Genomic DNA, 25,566 nt, shown 5'->3' with positions numbered 1-25,566 from the left:
GTAGAATCTGTAGCCCAACATATCAGATATGCACAAAACTAGGGAAGCCTATCTATATAAATAAAAATGTAATGTTCGGGTTGTTGTAGGTTTTTTCGGTCTATATGGCCATGTTCTAGAGACATTCTCTCCTGACGTTTCGCCTGCATCTATGGCAAGCATCCTCAGAGGTAGTGAGGTCTGTTGGAACTAGGAAAATGGGTTTATATATCTGTGGAAAGACCAGGGTGGGACAAAGGACTCTTGTCTGCTGGAGCTAGGTATGAATGTTTCAACTGACCACCTTGATTAGCCAAGAAAATCCAACCAATGCTCTGTTCAGCAAAGGACAAGAGGGATCCTCTCACTTCTGCAGGAGTCTACCGTATACCATGCAGCTGTGGACAAGTCTACATAGGGACCACCAAACGCAGCAGCATTGCCCAGACACGCATCAAGGAACATGAAAGGCACTGCAGACTACTCCAATCAGCCATAGCAGAGCACCTGATGAACCAACCTGGACATCTAATCACCTCTCAACAAAAGATTGCTCCAGGCACTTCCAGGCTATCAAATGCTAATCAAGGTGGTCAGTTGAAACATTCACACCTAGCTCCAGCAGACAAGAGTCCTTTGTCCCACCCTGGTCTTTCCACAGATATATAAACCCATTTTCCTAGTTCCAACAGACCTCACTACCTCTGAGGATGCTTGCCATAGATGCAGGTGAAACGTCAGGAGAGAATGCCTCTAGAACATGGCCATATAGACCGAAAAAACCTACAACAACCCAGTGATTCCAGCCATGAAAGCCTTCGACAATATAATGTAATGTTCATTTGTGGGATTAACATAACTCAAAAACCACTGGAGGAATGGACACCAAATTTGGACACAAGACACCTATCATGCCAACGAGTGACCATCACTCATAAAACACTGAAAAACACAACGGAAGGGACATAAAAGGCCAAAAAAAGCAAAAAGACTCTACAGCGCATGCACAAAAACGACTCCCCTGGCAAACAAAACACACAATAGCATATCCACACTCTCTTCCAGACTACAGCTCCCAGCTTCCACTAGACCAGGCCTTTTAGGAGAGGAGGAGGATCCAAATGCACTGCTTCCAAGATGCAAGCTTTCTTCACCTTGGATTTCTTTGAGAGCATCCCAATCCCTGCAGATTTCCAATGTCCTATTCCTGGACTGCAACTCCCAGCAATCCTCCAGATAGATAGATTAGATAGAGATAGATAGATAGATATTTAAAACATTTATATTCTGCCCTTCTCACCCCAACTCAGGGGACTCAGGACGGAGCACAACATATATATGGCAAACATTTGATGCCAGGACATAAAACCATAAATATATACAAACATTAAAATCACTTATATCCACATTAAAAGTTGCTTAAAGACCATCTCAGGACACCATTTTGCCTCCTTGCACAGCCCCAAAGGGTTGGTCCCACAGCCAGATCTTCTGAAGGACAGGAGAGAGGGAGCTGAACTAATATTGCCAGGAAGGTAGTTCCATAACCGGGGGGCAATCACTGAGAAGGCCCTGTCTCTCATCCCCACCAAACGTGCCTGTGATGGTGGCAGGACCGAGAGCAGCCCCCCCCCCCCCAAGATCTTACGTAGGTAGGTGGATGGATCAGGAGGACTGCTGGGAGTTGCAGTCCAAGAATAAGTAGAGAAGGAAGAAAGGGGAGAAAGAGGAAGGGAAAGAAATTGTGGGGGGGGGGGTGTGGAAGGGAAGGAGAAGAGAAGGGAGGAAGGAAGGAGAAAAAGAAAGAAAAAAAGGAAGGAAGGAAGGTCTTCACCATCCTTCTGAAGGACAGGAGAGAGGGAGCTGAACTAATATTGCCAGGAAGGGAGTTCCATAACCGGGGGGCAATCACTGAGAAGGCCCTGTCTCTCATCCCTGCCAAACATGCCTGTGATGGTGGTGGGACCGAGAGCAGTTCCCCCCCCCCCAAGAAGATCTTAGATAGGTAGATAGATAGATGGATCAAGAGGACTGCTGGGAGTTGCAGTCCAAGAATAAGTAGAGAAGGAAGAAAGGGGAGAAAGAGGAAGGGAAAGAAAATGTGGGGGGGGGGTGGAAGGGAAGGAGAAGAGAAGGGAGGAAGGAGAAAAAGAAAGAAAAAAAGGAAGGAAGGAAGGAAGGAAGGAAGGAAGGAAGGAAGGAAGGAAGGAAGCCAGGTCTTCACCATCCTTCTGAAGGACAGGAAGGAGGGGGCTGATCTAATATTGCCAGAAAGGGAGTTCCATAACTGGGGGGGGCAATCACTGAGAAGGTCCTGTTTCTTGTCCCCAACAAACATGCCTGTGATGGTGGCAGGACCGAGAGCAGCCCCCCCCCCCCCCCGGAAGATCTTAGGTAGGTAGGTAGATATGGATCAGGAGGACTGCTGGAAGTTGCAGTCTAAGAATAAGTAGAGAAGGAAGAAAGGGAAGAAAGAGGAAGGGAAAGAAAATGTGGGGGGGGGGGGTGGAAGGAAAGGAGAAGAGAAGGGAGGAAGGAGAAAAAGGAAGGAAGGAAGGAAGGAAGGAAGGAAGGAAGGAAGGAAGGAAGGAAGGAAGCCGGGTCTTCACCACCCTTCTGAAGGACAGGAGGGAGGGGGCTGATCTAATATTGCCAGGAAGGGAGTTCCATAACCGGGGGGCAATCACTGAGAAGGCCCTGTCTCTCGTCCCCGCCAAACGTGCCTGTGATGGTGGCGAGACTGAGAGCACCCCCCCCCCCAGAAGATCTTAGGTAGGTAGATAGATAGATGGATCAGGAGGACTGCTGGGAGTTGCAGTCCAAGAATAAGTAGAGAAGGAAGAAAGGGGAGAAAGAGGAAGGGAAAGAAAAGAGGGGAAAAGAAGGGAAGAAGAAGAGAAGGGAGAAAAGAGAAAAAGAAAGAAAAAAGGGAAGGAAGGAAGGAAGGAAGGAAAGAAAGAGAAAGGGAAGGAAGGAGAGAAAGAAAGAAAGAAAGAAAGAAAGAAAGAAAGAAAGAAAGAAGAGAAAGAGAGAGGGAAGGTTGGCCACAGCAACGCGTGGTGGGTACAGCTAGTTTTAAGATAAAGGGTTGCAGAGGAGTGCAATCTGAAATCAATTCCACGGGCTCTTATTAAGCTCCCGCTTGGTTAACTTAAGTGGTGGGTGGATGATGTAAGAACTCTTATCAGCTAAATTACAAAAAAGTGGTCAAACAGCGTACGTATGAAATAAATAAATGTGTGTCCCCCTTCCCTCTTGAGAAGCTTGGAGGGAGTACAAAAGAGGGACCGAGAACGGTCTCTTTGCACAAAATGTTTTTTCAGCTCTCTTTTTCAAACCCCCTATTGTCTCTTCCCAGCCTTACTGAATATGGATGACTTAGAGCAACGTCGGCGCGGCGTATTGAACATCTTGAAAGGGATGGTTTCCTTTTGTTAACTGTCAGAAAATTAGGTATGATGCGGCTGTAAGTGCATGTAACAATGTTGGAATTATGTACCTAATTTTTGAAAGGAACCGAGCAGTTTGATGCACTGCCTTTGAAAATGTCTGGCTCTAGATTGGATGGAGGAGCAGAAAGGGATTCCCCAAACTACCACCAGGAAAACAAGAGGGAAAGGCTATGGAGGCTCCTTCTTTGGAGGATTTTAAACAGAGGCTGGATGGCCATCTGTTGGGGGTGCTTTGAATGCGATTTTCCTGCTTCTTGGCAGAATGGGGTTGGACTGGATGGCCCACAAGGTCTCTTCCAACTCTATGATTCTATGATTCTATGGATGGTGGAGGTAGTGTTCCAACCATTCAGGAGCTTAATGGGTGTTGCAGTGTTGATGTTGATCAGGGAAGGTTACTTCTGGTGGTCAATTGCCAAGCAGGATCCCAGCAATGTATATAAAATAGGCTTGCCTCTTTGGGAGTTTTCCAGGAGAGGTGAGTCACCCTTGGGTGGGGAGCTGGGATCCAAAAAAAGCTTCAGGAGGGTCACATAAAACAGGCATAGGACCACATTCTGCACCATGTTGGTGGAGACCATGTTCAGGGAAGTCATGCTCCCCCTTTATTCTGCCTTGGTCAGACCACACCCCCAGTGCGCAGTGGGTTAAACCCCTGTGCCGGCAGGACTGAAGACCGACAGGTTGCAGGTTCAAATCCGGGGAGAGGCGGATGAGCTCCCTCTATCAGCTCCAGCTCCTCATGCGGGGACATGAGAGAAGCCTCCCACAAGGATGATAAAACATCAAAAATCATCCAAGCGTCCCCTGGGCAACGTCCTTGCAGACGGCCAATTCTCTCACACCAGAAGCGACTTGCAATTTCTCAGGTCGCTCCTGACACGACAAAAGAAAAAAGAAAAAGAGCACACCTGGAATACTGTGTGGAGTTCTGGGCACCACAATTGACAAGCTGGAATTTGTCCAGAGGAGGGCAACTAAAATGATCAAGGGTCTGGAAAATAAGCCCTATGAGGAGTGGCTTCAAGAACTGAGCATATTTAGCCTTCAGAAGAGAAGGCTGAGAGGGGACATGATTGTCATGTATCAAGAGGTGAGGGGAAGTCATAGGGAGGAGGGAGCAGGCTTGTTTTCTGTGCCCTGGAGACTAGGATGCAGAACAATAGCATCAAACTACAGGAAAGGAGATTCCACCTGAACATGAGGAAGAACTTTTTAACTGTGTGAGAGAGCTGTTCAGCAGTGGAACTCTCTGCCCCTGAGTGTGGTGGAGGCTCCTTCTTTGGAGGCTTTCAAACAGAGGCTGGGTGGCCATCTGTCGGGGGTGCTTTAAATGCAATTTTCCTACTTCTTGGCAGAATGGGGTTGGACTGGATGGCCCACCAGGTCTCTTCCAACTCTAGGATTCTATGAATTGGATGGAAATTAACACAAGATTGAGATGGATCCCATTCTAAGATATCTTCCTCTATGACTCCCCTTTGTCATAGGGTGCATCTACATTGTAGAATGAATGCAGTTTGACTGCCATGGCTATGGAATTATGAGAGTTGTAGTTCTGCAAGTTCTTCAAGCTTTTCTGATAGTGCCTCACCAAACTGCAAATTGTAGGCTCCCATAAAGTGGTGTCAAACTGCATTCATCCTATGTTGCAGATGCATTCTTAATTTAGCTAGCTTAGATTTGGGTTGCTGTGAGTTTTTCAGGCTCTATGGCCATGTTCTGGAAGCATTCTCTCCTGACATTTCACCCACATCTATGGCAGGCATCCTCAGAACTTGTGAGGTCTGTTGGCTTGGAACATAGAGATGTTCAATGTGTTACTTTGACTTTCTGTATATACTTCAGACCTCAATATCAATGTCAAAAATATGCAGCATGATCTTACACAGGACCTGTGCCACACCAGAACAGCCAAGACAAATATCACCTAAGCAAAACAAACACTAAACATCAAATAACCAGAAAAATAAAATTAGGTGTAAACACTAAACTATGGGGAGAAACTGTTCCAAGCCAACAGAGCATGAACATGCCTTTGAACATGCCTGCCATAGATGTGGGTGAAACGCTAGGAGAGAATGCTTCTAGAACATGGCCATCCAGTCTGAAAAACTCGCAGCAACCCAGTGATTCTGGCCATGAAAGCCTTAGACAACACATAGCTTAGATTTGTTTTCTCATTCAGACCCAAAGGTTATCTATCCCCTCCCAGAGGTAGTGTATCTCCAATGATCCTCCAACTTACCCGGATGACGTAGCGGGAGGAATTCTTATCATCCAAGTTGACAGTGAGTGAGAAGAAGACAGCCGTGCTGTACACTCCTTGGGTTTTGTAGAGCAGCTCATTGAAATCCCATCGTCCGTGGCGTCCAGTGGTGGCCATGTCCCAACCACCACAGTCCTCTATGACGTCCAGCATGGGCCGGGCCCCCTGGCGGTCAATTTCAGCCAGGTCGAGGCAGGAGCGGAAGAACTCCTTGACCTTGCGCTCGGCTGAGGCCGGGTAGGCCCTCCGGACAGGTTGCAAGAGCAATTGCTGAAGTTTCTCTTCATTCTGCTCGCCAATTGCAGCAATGATGCCATAAATGAGCTTGTCCTCGGGGATGGCGTGTCGCCGGAGCCATCCGCCACAAGCGAAGGAGTAAAAGTCCTTGCAGGGGTCGATGGTGGGGTCAATGTTGGTGGCGATGAAGCGGGACGCTTTGGTGAAGGCCTTCCGCTCCTGGCATCCCTCCAGGCAGTACGCATCCTGCTCCAGAGCCAGGTATTTCAACACCAGGATGCATCCCAGGATAACGCAGAGGCCGGCCGCAAAAACCAGGCCGGAGAGGAGGCAGATCTCCCGGCGGCTCCAGCGGGGCAACCCACAGTGTTTCTTCTTGGTCCCAGTGGTGCCCAGCTGGAGGTTGAACCCGTTGGGCAAAGTGCCACTGCTGCTGTACTTGCTCACGTATTTGACCTCCTGGAACTCGTCGTAATGTGCGGTCAGTGAGTAAGTCTTCTCCATGCCGGCGGATACGGAGCCTCCAAGGCAAGTGAGCAGGAGGAGAAAGGGTCAGTGGGGGGCCATGGCACTAGAGAAGCTTGGTCCAGCAGAGTGGGCTCAAGATCAGACTGACATGCTTTGCATTCAAATGCCTTGGCTGGAATCCAGAAAGACGGGGAAATGCAACCTCGCAATCTCCTGACAGAGGCCTCTCCAGCTTAAAATCCCCGAAGAAAGGAATGCGCTGCAAAACAAAAAGTGTGAAGTTAACAGGTGGAGAGAGGCAAGGGCAGGATTCCATGAGATGGCAGATCTTCAGGTGTGTGGCTCAGAAGAATGCACATCTTTTGGGTCTTTTTCATATTCTTGGCAAAGAGGAGCTACCATATATACTTGGATAAAAGTCAACCTCATGTATGAGTAGAAGGTGGGCTTGGAGGCCAAAACTATAGATTTTTATAAGACCTGTGGATAATTTGGAGGTATTTCAATAGAGAGGGGAAAGTCTCAAGGGGCCAAGTGTCCTCAGCCACCAACATTTTCTCACCAAGACTCTCAAAACGATCAGAAGTGGCATCGTGGCAGGTAGAGAGGGATGTGGTGCTTCTTCTAGGTTATTCCAGGATGGACTAAGCTCTCACCTAATCCACTCTACTCAGAGAATGGAATATATTCATTTTTAAGAGTTAAGGTACAGTACTAACATTGTCTTGTGGTTTTAGGGGCTGATTTTCAGACTAAGATTTCTAGACTTATACATGAGTATATACGATAAGTGCTGCGCCCGTACCTTTGGAAGTCAGACTTGGCCACGGTGGTCCATGCACTCGTTACATCTAGGATGGACTACTGCAATGCACTCTACATGGGGTTGCCTTTGAAGACTGCTCGGAAGCTTCAACTAGTCCAACGAGAGGCAGCCAGGTTAATAACTGGGGCGGCATACAGGGAGCATACAACTCCCATGTTACAACAGCTCCACTGGCTGCCTGTTTGTTACCAGGCACAATTCAAAGTTCTGGCTTTGGTCTATAAAGCCCTAAACGCCCCCGACCTGATTTACTTGTCCGAACACATCTCCCCCTAGAAACCATTGCGGAAATTAAGATCCTCCGGGGAGGCCTTGGTTTCCATCCCGCTATTGTCACAGGGGCAATTGGTAGGAACGAGAGACAGGGCCTTCTTGGTGATTGCCCCCCCCCCCCCCCCCCAGCTATGGAACTCCCTTCCTGGTGTGATCAGATTGCCCCCCTCCCTCCTGTCCTTTAGAAGGATGGTAAAAACTTGGCTGTGGGATCAAGCTTTCGGGACAGGGCAATAAAGCAGCAATGGGAAAGATTACCAGGCCAATTAGATTTCACCCTTTTAACCAGGACGGTTTTAAATGGTGTGTTTTAATATTGAGATAAATGTTTTTAATGTTTATGTATGCGTAGATGAATTCTTGTCCTGGCATTGAATGTTTGCCGTATATATGCTGCGCTCCACCCTGAGTCCCCTTTGGGGTGAGAAGGGTAGAATATAAATGTTTAAATAAATAATAAATAAATAAGTGCAGGAAAATTGAAGTTTCAGGTTTCAGGTTAAGAAGTGTCCTGATCTTGACTTATTTATTCTATTACACAAACAATAAAAAGCATTGGGGAAGATAATACTGCAGGCACTCCTAAAATCCACATAGTTTGAGGCCAAAAACACATCTTAATTGGACCTTGCCTATCCAATCTTCTCTCTTGCAGCTAAATGTCTTTTCCTTGCTCCTTTATATCCATGGATTCTGCATCTACAGATTTAACCATCCACAGATTCAAAATATTTTAAAATAGTAAAAATAAAAACCTTAAATTTGCAATTTTATATAAAGGACAGGACACCATTTTTCTACACCACTGAATACAGCAGGGTTTATGTATCCACTAAAACTTTTGGAAGCAAATCCCAGGGGATAACAAGCACCCTGCAGATACCAATATTTTATCTTCAGGGGATAGAAAGTGGGCGCTAGAAACAATAGCATATGAAAGCTGACTGGCACAACCTGGGGATCACAACCAGATACAGTGAAGACATCTGCCCTTGCGCTATGCTATGCTGCTGCTGAGTACGCATGCCCAGTGTGGAACACATCTCACCACACTAAAACAGTGGATGTGGCTCTTAATGAGACATGCTGCATTATCACGGGGTGTCTGCGCCCTACACCACTGGAGAAATTACACTGTCTAGCCGATATTGCACCACCTGACATCTGCCGGGAAGTAGCAGCCAATAGTGAAAGGACCAAGGTAGTGACATCTCCAGCCCACCCCCTGTTTGGGTATCAGCCAGCACGTCAATAACTTTAATCAAGAAATAGTTTTCTAAGATCTACAGAGACACTCACTGGAACACCTCAGCAAGCGAGAGTCCAAAAGTGGCAGGCTCAAACCCAGAACCTCAATCAATGGCTGATACCCAATGAGAGACTCCCCCCTGGGCACACAGAGGACTGGGCGACTTGGAAGGCGCTGAACAGACTGCGCTCTGGCACCACAAGATGCAGAGCCAACCTCAAGAAATGGGGCTACGAAGTGGAATCCACAAGATGCGAGTGTGGAGAAGAGCAAACCACTGACCACCTGCTGCAATGCAACCTGAGCCCTGCCACATGCACAATGGAGGACCTTCTTATAGTAACATCACAGGCACTCCAAGTGGCCAGATACTGGTCAGCTACCAAGCTTGCAAACTCTGTGTTTTGTTCGTTTGTTTGTTTTTAATGCAATACAACTGTTTGGTTCACTCCTGACACGATAGATAAATAAATAAATAAATAAATAAATAAATAAGGGGATAGATCGGGCATGGGCAAACTTTGGTCCTGAAGGTGTTTTGGACTTCAACTCCCACCATTCCTAACAGCCTCAGGCCCCTTCCTTTCCCCCCTCAGTCGCTTAAGCGGCTGAGGGGGAAAAGGAAAGTGCCTGGAGGGAGGGCTCAAGTTTGCCCATACCTGGAATAGATGGATGTTCATACAAGAGCAATTTCCCCTGAAAACAACCTAGGACAATCATCCATCTTGTTAGATTTCAGAAGCTAAGGAAGGTCTCACCAGAAATATTTCTGTTGGGCATTGCTTATAAAGAATTGGGCAAGACCTCACAACTTCTGAGGATGCTTGCCATAGATGCAGGCAAAACGTCAGGAGAGAATGCTTCTAGAACATGACCATATAGCCTGAAAAACCTACAACAACCCAGTGATTCCGGCCATGAAAGCCTTTGACAATACAATTGGGCAGTAAATATGGATCACTTCTTTGATACATGACAACAGCAACAAGAATATCATTTGTGGGTTGTTGTAGGTTTTTCTGGGCTATATGGCCATGTTCTGGAGGCAATTTTTCTCCTGACATTTCGCCTGCATCTATGGCAAGCATCCCCAGAGGTAATGAGGACCTCATTACCTCTGAGGATGCTTGCCATAGATGCAGGCGAAACGTCAGGAGAAAAATTGCCTCCAGAACATGGCCATATAATCCGGGAAAACCTGCAACAACCCATGGATTCCGGCCATGAAAGCCTTCGACAATACAAAGAATATCATTTGCTTCAACTTGGAAACAGACTATCAATAGGAGAAGGGATTACTAAGATCGCCAAGTTTGGCCCAAATTACTAAACTAATGTGGATATTTAAAGGATAAGTCAACAGAAGACTTTCTGAAAGCTTGCTAATAATTTATGGGCTGTTTGAGCAATAACAAATCTAAAAATGTCCTAATCTGTCGTTATGGTTATTAGCAATTAGTAGGATTATTTAGCTGGATCAGTAATGGTAGACTAATAATATATTTCCTCTTCTGTTTTATTTTTATTATCACTGCAGCTGGAATTGGGGACGGGGTATTCCCCCAGGCAGTAAGCCTCCAGACCTTAAAGCTGCAAAGCCATTAAATGCTAATCAAGGTGACCAATGGCAATATTAACACCTGCCTCAAACAGACAAGAGTTCTTTCTCCCATCCTGGACATTTGACTGGAATGTATGGCAGTGTGGTGCCAGATTTATTTATTTTTTTCGTATCAAAAGCATTGCATAAATGAGTATAAAACTGATAAAAAAAGAAGGTGTGCAGGTGGCTAAATATCTTTTGACCAAAAATGGGCAACAGCAACGGTATTGTCTGTAGTCTCCAACTAGTTCCAGATAACCTAGCTCAAAGCAAATATTGTGGGATTTTCTGCCTTGATATTCTGGAATATAGGGTTGTGCGGAAGGTCCCTGGGGAAGACAAAGGAGTATACATACACACACCCTTTTGCACCACACTGCTTGAACTGCTTGAGCGTCTCTTCCATGGGGAATGTTGTCCAGTGTATGTGAAAGTACGATCAGGTCCCCACTTCTCCTCCTGAAGCCTGGATGGGACCAACTAGATGGCCTTTGGGTTCCCCATTTCCGTAGAAGACATCAGGTGGGTCATTCCAAAGATGCTAACCAAAGTGGCCAATTGCCACATTCACACTTGCCTCAACCAGACAAGAGTTCTTTCTCCCACCCTGGACAGGCATACAAATACCACTTGCCTAGTTTCCAACATCTGTAGGGATACCAAGGTGCTTGTTTATAAAGCTATTGTCCTCCCAACCCTGCTATATGCCTGCGAAACGTGGACTGTCTACAGATGTCACATGCAACTCCTGGAACGATTTCATCAGCGCTGCCTCTGGAAAATCCTGCAAATCTCTTGGGAAGACAGGCGGACAAACGTCAGCATGCTGGAAGAAGCAAAGACCACCAGCATCAAAGCAATGGTTCTTCACCATCAACTCCACTGGACAGGCCACTTTGTCCGGATGCCCAACCACCGTCTCCAAAAGCAGTTGCTCTACTCTGAACTCAAGAATGGAAAACAGAATGTTGATGGGCAGGAAAAGAGATTTAAAGATGGACTCCAAGCCAACTGTGGCATCGACACTGAGAACTGGGAAGCCCTGGCACTTGAGCGCTCCAGCTGGAGGTCAGCTGTGACTAGCAGTGCTGTAGAATTTGAAGAGGCTCGAATGGAAGGTGAAAGAGAGAAATGTGCCAAGAGGAAGATGCATCAAGCCAACCCTGACTGAGACCACCTTCCACCTGGAAACCAGTGCCCTCACTCCGGGAGAACATGCAAGTCAATAATAGGGCTCAAGAAGACTATCCTATTCGAGAAGACTATCCTACTCAGGCAACGAGGGATCGCCTAAGTAAGTAAGTAAGTTTCCAACAAACCTTACAATCTCTAAGGATGCCTGCCATAGGTGTAGGTGAAACGTGAGGAGAGAATGCTTCTGGAACATGGCCTTACAGCCCGGAAAACTCACAGCAACCCAGTGATTCTGGCTATCAATAATGATGATGATAATGTATTGTGGAAGGCTTTCATGGCCGGAATCACTGGGTTGTTGTAGGTTTTTTCGGGCTATGTGGCCATGTTCTAGAGGCATTGTCCCTTGACGTTTCACCTGCATCTATGGCAAGCATCCTCAGAGGTAGTGATGATGATAATGATAATAATCTTCATTTCTATACGACACTCTCTCCCTGAGTGGACTCGACAATACATTGAACAAGTCAACTAATTAGTGCTTGGATGGTGGAGCCAGAAAAGGACCCTCTTTGTAACCCTGGACAAACCTCCGCTGTCAGTCAAAGCCTGCAATCCTGAGCCAGAAGCATCTCTACAACCTGACTGGGGTCCTATAAGGCAGCTGGTCTATGACTGCCACAGCGCCAGAGGGCAACATTGCCCATCTGTGTTGCAATGCAAAGGAAACGATTGCAATATTCACAATAATAATGTGAAGTTAATCATAGAATCATAGAGTTGGAAGAGACCTCATGGGCCATCCAGTCCAACCCCATTCGGCCAAGAAGAAGGAAAATCCCATTCAAAGCACCCCCGACAGATGGCCATCCAGCCTCTGTTTCAAAGCCTCCAAAGAAGGAGCCTCCACCACACTCTGGGGCAGAGAGTTCCACTGCTGAACAGCTCTCACAGTCAGGAAGTTTTTCCTAATGTTCAGGTGGAATCTCCTTTCTTGTACTTTGAAGCCCTTGTTCCATTGCATCCTAGTCTCCAGGGCAGCAGAAAACAAGCTTGCTCCCTCCTCCCTATGACTTCCTCTCACATACTTATACATGGCTGCCTCCTCCCTATGACTTCCTCTTACATACTTATACATGGCTATCATGTCAATGGGGATTGTTGTCCAGTGTGTGTCAAAGTACGATCAGGTCCCCACTTCTCCTGAAGCCTGGATGGGACCGACTAGATGTCTTTTGGGTTCCCCGCTCCCATAGAAGGGATCAGGTGGATCATTCCAAAGATGCTAATCAAGGTAACCAATTGCAACATTCATACTTGCCTCAAGCAGACAAGAGTTCTTGATATACAGGAGATATTCTCATTCACTGGACCAAATTTGGCACAAATACCCAACACGCCCAAATTTGAATACTGGTGGGGTGTGTATTTTGTCATTTGGGAGTTGTAGTTGCTGGGATTTATAGTTCACCTACAATCAGAGAGCATTCTGAACTCCACTAAGGATGGAATTGAACTAAACTTGACACACAGAACTCCCACGATGAACAGAAAATATTGGAAAGGTTTGGTGGGCATTGACCTTGAGTTTGGGAGTTGTAGCTCACCTACAACCAGAGATCACTCTGGACTCAAACAATGATGGCTCTGGACCAAACTTGGCACAAATACTCAATAAGCATTAATGTGAACACTGGTGGAGTCTGGGGAAAATAGATCTTGACATTTGGGAGTTGTAGTTGCTGGGATTTATAGTTCACCTACAATCAAAGAGCATTCTGAACCCTACCAACAATAAAATTGGGCCAAACTTCCCACACAGAACTCCCATGACCAACAGAAAATATTGGAAGGGTTTGGTGGGCGTTGACCTTGAGTTTTGGAGTTGTAGTTCTCCTACATCCAGAGAGCACTGTGGACTCAAACTATGATGGATCTGGACCAAACTTGGCACAAATACTCAATAATCATAAATGTGAACACTAGTGGAGTTTGGGGGAAATAGACCTTGACATTTGGGAGTTGTAGTTGCTGGGATGTATAGTTCACCTACAATCAAATAACATTCTGAACCCCACCAACAACAGAATGGGGCCAAACTTCCCACACAGAACCCCTATGTCCAACAGAAAACACTGTTTTTCCTGGTGATCTTTGATGACCCCTCTAACACCCCCTCGCGACCCCCCCCAGGGGTCCTAACCCCCAGGTTGAGAAATGCTGCCTTAGGGTCTCCCCAGGCTTCTTTCCCCTTCTCCTGCCTGCTTGTTGGGAGAGGCAAAAGATCTGGACTGGGCTGAGATGTGGGAAAAGAGAGGGGAAGCCATCAAATCCCCCTGCAGAGTGCAACCCATTCGCCCCTCTTCTGATTTGAGCCCTTCCTCCCCTCTTCTTATGGGAGGGGGTGTAAAGATAAGTTCCCTCCCAAGACTACACCTCTGCCTTCCCCATAGCCCTCCCCATGGGTTGGACTACAACTCCCATCGCCCACAGTAGCAACAAAAGGCTCGTCCCACCCGTCAAGACCCTTCCATTGTTCTTCGCCATCTCTCTCTCTCTTTCTCTCTCTCCTCCCCCCCCCCCCACTCTTTCAAAGGAGAAAGACCCCAACCCGGCTCCCTCCCGAAGTAATCTGGGTTGCGACTTTCATGCCGTGATGGGGAACTGCAGACCAACACTTCGGGAATCCCCTGAAAAGGTGGCTCTTAGTGTGTGTGTGTGTGTGTGTGTGTGTGTGTGTCAACCTCCCTCTTCCTTAAAAGTTGGGGACCCCTAAATCCAGCCCGACCCCCGGCTTTTCCCAACTGCGCAAAACCCCGCGGAAAAAACCGAAGAGCCCGACAAGAGGCAGAGAAAGACATGAAGGGAAAGAGAGAGGGAGAAATAAGGCAAGAAAGAGAAGAAGGAAGAAAGGAGGAAGAGAGGGAGGGAGGGAGGAAGAGAAAGAGTAAATGAAAGGGAGTGATAAAGAAAAAGAAGGAAGAAAGGAGGAAGAGAGGGAGGGGGAGGAAGAGAGAAAGAATGAATAAAAGAGAGGGAGGAGGAAGAGAGAGATAAAAAAGAGTAGAAGGAAGAAATGGGGAAGAGGGAGAGAGAGAGAGAATTAAAGGGAGGGAGGAAGAGAGAAAGAATGAAAGCGAGGGAGGGAGGAAGAGAGAGAGATGATAAAGAAGGAAGAAAGGAGGAAGAGAGGGAGGGAGGAAGAGAGAATGAGTGAATGAAAGGGAGGGAGGAAGCGAGAGAAAGAAGGAAGAAAGGAGGAAGAGAGAGGGAGGGAGAAAGAGAAAGAAGGAAGGAGGAAGAGAGAGAGAGAGAGAAAGGAAAATTGAAATGAAGGGAGGGAGGGAGGAAGAGAGAGAGAGGAAAGAAAGAGAAGAAGGAAGAAGGGAGGAAGAGAGAAAGAGTGAATGAAAGAGAGGGAGGAAGCGAGAGAAAGAAAGGAAGAAAGGAGGAAGAGAGAGGGAGGGAGGAAGAGAGAAAAAATGAAAGGGAGGAAGAAAGAGAAATAAAGAAAGAGAAGAAGGAAGGGGGAAGAGAGAGAGGGAGAAAATTGAAATGAAGGGAGGGAGGAAGAGAGGAAGGAAGAGAGAAAGAATAAATGAATGAAAGTGAGAGAAGGAGGAGAGAGATGAAAGAAAGAGAAGAAGGAATAAAAGAGGAAGAGAGGGAGGAAGAGAGAAAGAGTGAATAAAAGGGATGGAGGAAAAGAGAGAAAGAAAGAAGAAGAAAGAAAGGAGGAAAAGAGCGAGAGGGAGGAAGAGAGAAAAATGAAAGGGAGGCAGAAAGAGAGATAAAGAATGAGAAGGAAGGAAGGAGGAAGAGAGAGAGGGAGGAAAAATGAAATGAAGGGAGGGAGGAAAGAATAGAAAGAATGAATGAAATGGAAAGAGGAAGAGTGATAATGAAAGAGAAGAAGGAAGAAAGAAGGGAGGGAGGGAGAGAGGAAGGAAGAGAGAAAGAATCAATGGCAGGAAGAGAGAGATAAAGAAAGAGTAGAAGGAAGAAAGGAGGAAGAGAGGGAGGGAGGGAGGGAGGGAGGAAGAGAAATGAAAGAGAGGGATGGAGAAAAAAAGAGGAAGAGAGAAAGAATGAAAGAACGGGGGAAGAAAGAGAGATAAAGAAAGAGTAGAAGATAGAAAGGAGGAAGAGAGAGAGGAAGGGAGAATGAAAGAGAGGGAGCGAGGAAGAGAAAGAATGAATGAAAGGGAGGAAGAGAGAGAGAGATAAAGGAAGAGTAGAAGGAAGAAAGGAGAAAGAGAGAAATGGAGGGGGAAGAGAGAAAAAGAATGCGAAGAAAGGAGGAAGAGAGATGGCATGAAAAGAGGAAGAGAAGAAGAGAGAGAGAAAGAAAAGAGGAAGAGAGAAAGAAAAGAGGAAGAAAGGGAGAGCGAGGTAGAGAGAGAGAGAGAGAAAGAGAGCGAGATGCCGGGAAGTTGGGGAAGGAGGCGTCTCCCTCCCTTGCCTCCCTCTGGATGATGGGGATCCGGAGGAGGAGAGGAGACCCCCTTGAAGCCCCCTCTGCGAAATCCCCGGGACCCCCTTTCCCCTTCTCCCGGCTCAGACCCCGCTTACCGCAAGTCTCTCTCAAGTTGCGACGATGCCGGAGCCGATGCTCTTGACCCGGCGGAGGGTGGAAGAGGGAAGGAAGGGAGAGAGAAGGGGGCCCCGTCGCCCCCCGGCCACCTTTGCGGGGACCCCCGGCCCCTCCTCTCTTCCAAGCCGGGTCCGGGACGCTGCAACCTGACGGAGGCTCTCAGCCTCTCTTCGCCGGCTGCTCCAGCTCGCCCCCCTCTCTCTCCCTCCAGTGCTTTCTTTTTTTGGGGGGGGGGGGGGAGAGAAGAGATGGAGCACGCCCCCCTCCGAGGCTCCTTATGCAAATAGCCCGGCGCAAAAGCCTGACCTCATCCTCCGGTTGCAACGAGACGCAGCAGCAGCAGCAGCAGAGAAAGAGAGAGTGGCAGAGAGAGAAAGAGAAAGAGAGAAAAGGAGGGAGGGAAGAAGGGAAGCCCCCTCTTGTCCCTTGCAGAGGACCCCCCTCCCCTCCCCCTCTTGGCCCCCCTCCCTTCCTCTTTGCAAGGAGGGCAGAAGAGCCCAAGCAATGCCTCAGAAGGATTGGCTTGGATTATTTTTAAGAAGTGCCCAAAGGCTTTCACTTGATTGGCTTGTTGGATTCAAACATTAGTATCTTCTAATGTGTTGTCGAAGGCTTTCATGGCCGGGATCACTGGGTTGCTGTGAGTTTTCCGGGCTGTCTGGTCATGTTCCAGAAGCATTCTCTCCTGACGTTTCTCCCACATCTATGGCAGGCATCTTCAGAGGTTGATGGGTCTGTTGGAAACTAGGCAAGTGGGGTTTATATATCTGTGGAATGATGTCCAGGGTAGGAGAAAGAACTCTTGTCTGTTTGAGGCAAGTGTGAATATTGCCATTGGGCACATTGATTAGCATTTAATGGCCTAGCAGTTTTCAAGGCTTGGCTTCTTATTGCCTGGGGGAATCCTTTGTTGGGAGGTGATTAGCTGGCCCTGAGTGTTTCTTGTCTGGAGCTCCCCTGTCTTTATTTACTGTCATGATTTTAGAGTTTTTAAAAAATACTGGTCGCCTTCCAGGACTTTAAGATCGTCTGGACCCTCTATGACAATTATGAGAAAGAAAGAAGTAAATAAGTGGAACATTTTAATGTGGAAGTAACGGAAATATTGTTAATTTTTGGAAACATAACACCTTATCGGGAGATGGAAGTCAACTCTTTTTTAATTTTAATTTTTACTTTTTAATTTTTTTCTTTTTTGTCTTTTTTGTCTTTTTTAAAATCTTTATTTTGGATTTTTTATTTCTGGACTTTTGAGGGGTTTTCTTATTTTATTTTTTGAATCTTAGGGGGGTGGTGGTGCTTTCTATCTTTTCCTACTGTTCTATCTTCTTCCAAATATTCATCCTCTTTCGTTGTAATTTTCAAATTTCAATAAAAACTCTTTAAAAAAAATCATCTGGGGAAGCCCTGATCTCGATCCTGCCCTCCTCACAAGCACAGCTGGTGGGGATGAGAGAAAGGGCCTTCTCGATGGTGGCCTCTTGGCTATGGAACATCCTCCCTAGGGATATCGGATCAGCCCCCTCCCTTGGCTTTTTGAGCAAGCATTTGCAAGTACAGTATAACTGACATAGGAAAATGGAGCGATTAGATGATGCGATTGGCCAATGTTTTCAGCAAGGAGAAGCTAATGATATATGTTTGTTACTCACTTTGCTATGGTTTTATAATATTTTAATTTTTTAAATTGTGTTTTATGGTGTTGGTACCAACTGTGAACTGCCCCGATTCAGCTGCAAGCCGAGAGGGACGGTATATAAATATAGAAAATATAGTAAATAAATAAATAAATAAATAGCCAGATTGTGTTCATTTTCAAGGTTTCCTCCTTTCTGTTGAAATTGGTGGATTCCAGTGGCTCTCTGTGTAGTCTGACATGGTGGTTGTGAGAGTGGTCCAGCACTTCGGTGTTCTCAAATCATATGTTGTGTCCAGGCTGGTTCCTCAGGTGCTCTGCTATGGCTGATTTCTCTGCTTGAAGGAGTCTGCAGTGCCTGTCATGTTCTTTGATTCGTGTTTGGGCAATGCTGCATTTGGTGGTCCCTATGTAGACTTCTGCACAACAGCTTTGGGTAAATCAGATGGAATAGAAGATAAAGCATTGGACTCATCATGTTCACCTGTGGATATGGCAGGCCACTTTGAGTCTCCTTGTGGAGAGAAAAAGCAGGTTATAAATAAACATAATAATAATAATAATAATAATAATAATAATAATGTCACAGGTCACTATTTATTTATTATGTTTATATGCCACCCTTTTTACCCCCAAGGGGAATCACAGCAGCTTAAAAGTTATATGGAAATACAATATATTCTATTATTAGCATACACACATTGCACTACACCACTATACTGTAATATTATTAGTAATATTACATTTAATTTGAAATATATAACTATTATATTGTATTATAACGTTGCTCCATGCAGTCATGCCGGCCACATGACCTTGGAGATGTCTACGGACAACGCTGGCTCTTTGGCTTAGAAATTGAGATGAGCACCACACCCCAGAGTCAGACATGACTGGACTTAATGTCAGGGCCTTTACCTTTACTATATTGTATTATTATTAGTATTATATTGTATTACATCATATTATTATTATCAATATTATTATATGTGTATACAATATATTATACGACCCAGAATACAGCACAATATTACTATTATATATTACTATATGGTAGTATACCATTTTACTGTAATATTATTAGTATTTGACCCAAAACCAACACTTGTGTGAGGATATAGAGCAAATTAATCTACCTTGACCTTAAAAGCCAAACAATAAAAAAGGGAAATGTCACATGTTCAGCTGAGAACCAATTTAGAGAAGATGGTGCATACATTTGCACACATGGAGTGACACCGTGGTTGCACAACTCACCATTTCACTGTGACTTTACACTTTCAAAATCACAACCAAATCTTCATGCACATGTATGCATTACAGCACATGCGTGACTACTTCTGCAGCCTCGAACAGAATACAGACAATGTATTGTCGAAGGCTTTCATGGCCGGAATCACTGGGTTGTTGTAGGATTTTTCAGGCTATATGGCCATGTTCTAGAGGCATTTTCTCCTGATATTTCGCCTGCATCTATGGCAAGCATCCTACTGGTTTATATTTTGCAAAACTATCCTGATCAAACTTTGCCAAGTAAACCCCACGATAGGTTCACTTTGGAATGCCATGAATCTGAAATGATTGGAAGGCACAGAACAATAGCACTTCAGTAGCACTTATGTGTTCATCTCTAAGCAGTGCTTTAGTTCAAAGACATCGCTTACTGTTTCCTTTTGGCATCCTAACAAGAGATCTGTAAGGCAAGGGGGAAATAACCAGGTTATTCAGGCTGTATGGCCATGTTCCAGAAGCATTCTCTCCTGAGTCTGCTATGTCTGGCTTCTCTAGTCAAACACAGGGGAACTCCAGACAAGAAACAATCAGGGACAGCTAATCACCTCTTAACAAAGGATTCTCCCAGGCAGTAACAAGCCACACCTAAAAACTAATCAAGGTGGCCAATTGAAACATTCACATCTGCTTCCAACAGACAAGAGTTCTTTCTCCCACCCTGGACTTTCCACAGATATATAAACCCAATTTTCCTAGTTTCCAACAGACCTCACTACCTCTGAGGATGCTTGCCATAGATGCAGGCGAAATGTCAAGAGAGAATGCCTCTAGAACATGGCCAGACAGCCAGAAAAACCTACAACAACTCAGTAGCTAGGATGCATTGCAGTGTATCAATTTTGTATTCGAGAAAAATCTTTGACATGACTATATGCTTATTTAATAGAATTTTAGCTCATGGTCAGGCCTGGTTGGACCCTATAGTAGCCAAAGGAGTTGCCCTGTTTCCTACCAAACAGGTGAATAAGTTATGTTGTTGTTCATTTGTTCAGTCGTCTCCGACTCTTCGTAACCTCATGGACCAGCCCACGCCAGAGCTCCCTGTCGGCCGTCACCACCCCCAGCTCCTTCAAGGTCAGTCCAGTCACTTCAAGGATGCCATCCATCCATCTTGCCCTTGGTCGGCCCCTCTTCCTTTTGCCTTCCACTTTCCCCAGCATCATTGTCTTCTCCAGGCTTTGCTGTCTCCTCATGATGTGGCCAAAGTACTTCAACTTTGTCTCTAGTCTCCTTCCCTCCAATGAGCAGTCGGGCTTTATTTCCTGGAGGATGGACTGGTTGGATCTCCTCGCAGTCCAAGGCACTCTCAGCACTTTCCTCCAACACCACAGTTCAGAAGTGTCTCTCTTCCTTCGCTCAGCCTTCCCTAAGGTCCAGCTCTCACCTCCGTAGGTGACTACAGGGAATACCATGGCTTTGACTAGGCAATGGATCTTGGTTGCCAGTCTGATGTCTCTACTCTTTACTATTTTATCGAGGGTGGACATTGCCTTCCTCCCAAGAAGGAAACGTCTTCTGATTTCCTGGCCACAGTCTGCATCTGCAGTCATCTTTGCACCTAGAAATACAAAGTCTGTCACGGCCTCCACATTTTCTCCCTCTATTTTCCAGTTGTCAATCATTCTTGTTGCTGTTGGTTTTTTTATGTTTAGCTGCAACCCGGCTTTTGTGCTTTCTTCTTTCACCTTGATTAGAAGGCTCCTCAGCTCCTCCTTGCTTTCGGCCATCAGAGTGGTGTCATCTGCATATCTGAGGTTTTTAATGTTTCTTCCAGCAATTTTCACCCCAGCCTTGCATTCATCAAGCCCCGCACATCCTCGCATAATGTGTTCTGCATACAAGTTAAAGAGGTTGGGTGAGAGGATGCAGCCTTGCCGTACGCCTTTCCCAATCTTGAACCAGTCTGTTCCTCCGTGGTCAGTTCTGACTGTTGCTACTTGGTCCTTGTACAGATTCCTCAGGAGAGAGGGAAGGGGGCTTGGGATGCCCATCCCACCAAGAACTTGCCACAATGTATGATGATCCACACAGTCAAAGGCTTTAGAGTAGTCAATGAAGCAGAAATAGATGTTTTTCTGAAACTCCCTGCCTCCCTGAATAAGTTATAGGAAGACAAAATATCAGTATAATAGAATAGGGTCATCCAGTCTGACCCCATTTGGCCATGCAGGAATAATGAAACCAAGCCCTCCTGATAGATGTCCATTCAGCCTGTGTTTCAAAATCTCCAGGGAAGGAGACTCCACCAGGGAGAACTGTATCCCACCATTGAACAACTCTTACTGTCTTAGGAAAGGCTACTTTAAAAGATATGATATCAAAGTGGGTTGGAAACCGTTCACCATTGTGCTTTATTAGCAGCAATAAGAGTGAAGCACATTCATGTTCTAGATACTGCAATGCAATATAGATTCCTTCCCCCTTTTCCCTTCCCACTCTCCATTAAAGAGGAACATGATGTGCTGCTGTTTGAATATTAAAGTGAGAGCAATGCTACTTATGCACAGACCAAAAGTACACCGTGATATGTCTGTGGTCCAGGATTGTGATAGTTTTGTCACAACTTTCTCTGCAAGGTAGTTCTCCTGGAAACACAGATTGACCAAAGCCTTCTCCACATGCATTTTATGGGGGTCCTATATGACATTGACTTCCAATTTGTAAACCTCTCATGTTTCAAAGAGTTGGAAGGGATCCTGAGGTCATATAGTCCAACCTTTTGTCATGCAGAAATAAACAATATAAGCCCACCCGACAGATGGCCATCCAGCCTCTGCTTAAAGACTCCAAAAATGGAATGTCAGGAGCCCTCTGAAGGCAGTTGTTACACTCCAGACCTGGAAACACCTATGACAACTGCACCACAAAAGAGTCCAGGAATATAAGAAAAGAGTTTATTATAAAAAATGTAAAAGCATATAAAAAGCAGGAATAAGAAATGGAAGATATATAATCCAAAAAAGTTTAGGTGATAACCAAACAGTAATCCAAAAGTCTCATAAAATTACAACAGCAAAACAACAATTAAGAATTGAAACAATGTTTCCAATTTTTGTAATTATTTTCGTGCAATTTTTTTCTTGATCAACCAAGCCTATTGGCTATCCCTCCCAATGCTGTTGCTACTTCTAACTCCTCGGACTGGCCTTGAAGCCCTGCACTTCCTGAGCCAGTTTTCCCAGACCTGAATTTCCCAGATGTGAGCCCATATCATTTTGTGCCACAGGAAAGCCCACAATCTTCTCTAAATCATCGGCTAAACCTTCAGCCTCTGGCTGATCTACAACAGAAGTCTATTCTACAGACAGCTCCTCTTACCATCATGAATACTTACGAATGTTTACAATCTCTTTATTTGCTCACAAATATTCATGTAGCCCCAAGACCATGTTTGTGGCCCCGACACCCGATCACTCATGCCCTTGCAAAGCACAATAAAAATTAAACATTAAAAACAAAATAAAATATTTAATTGTTTCCCCCTCTCCCGGTAGCCTTTAGGAGTTGTGAATCACATTTTAAAAATAGCATTAAATATTCCTAATTCTATTGTCGAAGGCTTTCATGGCTGGGATCACTGGGTTGTTGTAGGTTTTTACGGGCTATATGGCCATGTTCTGGAGGCAATTTTTCTCCTGACGTTTCGCCTGCATCTATGGCAAGCATCCTCAGAGGTAGTGAGGTCTGTTGGAAGTAGGAAAAATGGGTTTATATATCTGTGGAATGACCGGGGTGGGACAAAGGACTCTTGTCTGCTGGGGCTAGCTGGGAATGTTTCAGCTGATCACCTTGATTTGCATTCAATGGCCTGGAAGCGCCTGGGGAGAATCTCTTGTTGAGTGTGATTTTATGTGCCTGTTTGTTTCCCCTCTGTTGTTTTGCTGTTGTAATTTTTGAGTTTTTTAATACTGGCAGCCAGGTTTTGTTCATCTTCATGGTTTCCTCCTTTCTGTCGAAATTGTCCACATGCTTGTGGATTTCAATGGCTTCTCTGTGTAGTCTGACATGGTGGTTGTGAGAGTGGTCCAGCACGTCTGTGTTCTCAAATAATATGCTGTGTCCAGGTTGGTTCATCAGGTGCTCTGCTATGGCTGATTTCTCTGATTGAAGTAGTCTGCAGTGCCTTTCGTGTTCCTTAATTCATGTTTGGGCATTGCTGCTACGTTTGGTGGTCCGTATGTAGACTTGTCCACAGCTGCATGGTACACGGTAGACTCCTGCAGAGGTGAGAGGATCCCTCTTGTCCTTTGCTGAACGTAACATTTGTTGGATTTTCTTGGTGGGTCTGTAAGTGGTTTGTATGTTGTGTTTCCTCATCAGCTTCCCTCTGCGGTCAGTGGTTCCCTTGATGTATGGCAAGAACACTTTTCCTCTGGGTGGAACTTCATCTTTACTCTCGTGGCTTGTTCTCAGTTTTGCAGCTCTTCTGATGTCTGAGGTGGAGTCTCCATTGAATGCAAATCAAGGCCATTGCATTCCAGGCCACTGAATGCAAATCAAGGTGATCAGCTGAAACATTCACAGCGAGCCCCAGCAGACAAGAGTCCTTTGTCTTACCCTGGTCATTCCACAGATATATAAACCCATTTTTCCTACTTCCAACAGACCTCACTACCTCTGAGGATGCTTGCCATAGATGCAGGCAAAACGTCAGGAGAAAAATTGCCTCCAGAACATGGCCATATAGCCCGGAAAAACCTACAACGACCCATTCCTAATTCTGCCTACTTTCTCTTCGTTTTGTTTTTGGGGGCAGGGAATCAATCCAGGGGCCAAAATCCGGTTCCTAAAACCTGCTCAAAATTGCCAGTCTGTCTTAATACTTCTGCGCACATCTTAAATTGTCTTAAACTGCCTGAATGTGATTTATGTCGTCCTGTTTTAAGTGTTCAATCATTCGATATGTTTCTAGTCTGCTCAAATGATTGCTATTGTTTTACATTTTTCTATAACCGTTTCATTTGATTTCATTGTATGTCGTTCTTAGATCTTTGGACTCAAGGCTTATTTTAATATATCAGATAAAAAAAACTTGCTCAGCTCCTTGGATAATAACCTAAGGATTTTATGCATTCCTCTCCCTTTTCTTTCCTCTCGTCGGTTCTTTCTTTTTGTATTCAAAATAAAAATTCAATAAAAATGATTTAGAAAGGGGAAAAAAGTGGCTAGTCACTTTTCATCAAAGGTGCAATTTGGAAGAAGGCATTCCAGGCTTGTTGCTCAGCCACTATTTGTGTTGAAGTCTAAAGATCAATGGCAGGAATCGATGGACACAAACCCCAGAGGGAGGTCTCTGACCCAAACCCCCCACTCCAATGAACGACAGCTGAAAAACAGTCCTTCTTTGCCAGGTTCTCACTGTTGTTGTTCTTGTTGTGTGCCTTCAAGTCATTTCTGACATAGTGACCGTAAGGCAAAGCTATCACAGGGTTTCTTGGGAAGATTTGTTCATAGAGGTTTTGTCTTTATCTTCTTCTGAGACTGAAAGAATGAGATTCTTTCACTGGGTTTCTGTTGTGAGTCAGCTGGAACCACAGAGTGTCTCTGATGAGGATGATGGGACTCAGGTTCACAGCCTGGTTCAAAATGTCCCTGTTATAGACAGTACTTTGGCCACGTCATGAGGAGACAGCAAAGCCTAGAGAAGACAATGATGCTGGGGAAAGTGGAAGGTAAAAGGAAGAGGGGCCGACCAAGGGCAAGATGGATGGATGGCATCCTTGAAGTGACTGGACTGACCTTGAAGGAGCTGGGGATGGTGACGGCTGACAGGGAGCTCTGGCATGGGCTGGTCCATGAGGTCACGAAGAGTCGGAGACGACTGAACGAATGAACAACAAATAGACAGTGAAGTTCAGTTTCCCACAGCAAGTAACGAAAGTGTTGATAATGAAAATAGCCAGGTGCAGGTCCAGTTTGACTCAGAGAAGGAGGACAGTTCTCACCCTGATAATGATAATGAGCAAGCAGGGAAACAGGCTGATACTAACGAACAGACTGACTTTGATGAAATGGGAACCTTAGATCGGGCTGACCATTTGGAATTCAGAGTTCGAAGGAGTGTAAGAATAGCTAACAAGAAGGAGGCCAGAGAAACACCTTAGAATCATAGAATCAAAGAGTTGGAAGAGACCTCATGGGCCATCCAGTCCAACTCCCTGCCAAGATGCAGGAATGTTGCATTCAAATAATCACTGACAGATGGCCATCCAGCCTCTGTTTAAAAGCTTCCAAAGAAGGAGCCCTCACCACACTCCCAGACAGAGAGTTCCACTGCTGAATGGCTCTCACAGTCAAGAAGTTCTTCCTCATGTTCAGATGGAATCTCCTTTCTTGTAGTTTGAAGCCATTGTTCCACGTCCCAGTCTCCAGGGAAGCAGAAAACAAGCTTGCTCCCTCCTCCTTGTGGTTTCCCCTCACATATTTATACATTAGGCTTGGGCAATCCATGGTTCTAAATGGTTCTAAAGTACTTACAAAACTAAAGTTCTGGTGGTGAAAATTTCAGAACTCTAACAAAACTCTCAAAATTTCATAATAAATGGCAGTTCCT

The 25,566-nt window shown here is 45.5% G+C and overlaps 1 protein-coding gene across 1 annotated transcript in view; it reads right to left on the bottom strand.

Moving 5' to 3' along the window:
• ECEL1 (endothelin converting enzyme like 1) overlaps positions 1-16,436 on the bottom strand; it is a 117,844-nt gene extending 101,408 nt beyond the window's left edge. The window contains exons 1-2 of the mRNA XM_067466108.1: positions 16,063-16,436; positions 5,680-6,664 (exon numbers count right to left, since the gene is read on the bottom strand). Of these exons, the coding sequence (XP_067322209.1) occupies positions 5,680-6,441 (762 nt within the window). The 5' untranslated portion in view covers positions 6,442-6,664; positions 16,063-16,436. The remainder of the gene's footprint in view (positions 1-5,679; positions 6,665-16,062) is intronic.
• Between the last annotated feature and the right edge of the window lie 9,130 nt (positions 16,437-25,566).

Source organism: Anolis sagrei, chromosome 3, assembly GCF_037176765.1.
Source record: "Anolis sagrei isolate rAnoSag1 chromosome 3, rAnoSag1.mat, whole genome shotgun sequence".
Classification (NCBI taxonomy): domain Eukaryota; kingdom Metazoa; phylum Chordata; class Lepidosauria; order Squamata; family Dactyloidae; genus Anolis; species Anolis sagrei.
Note: the sequence above shows the minus strand (reverse complement) of the source record. Positions and strands in the feature narration are given on the sequence as shown.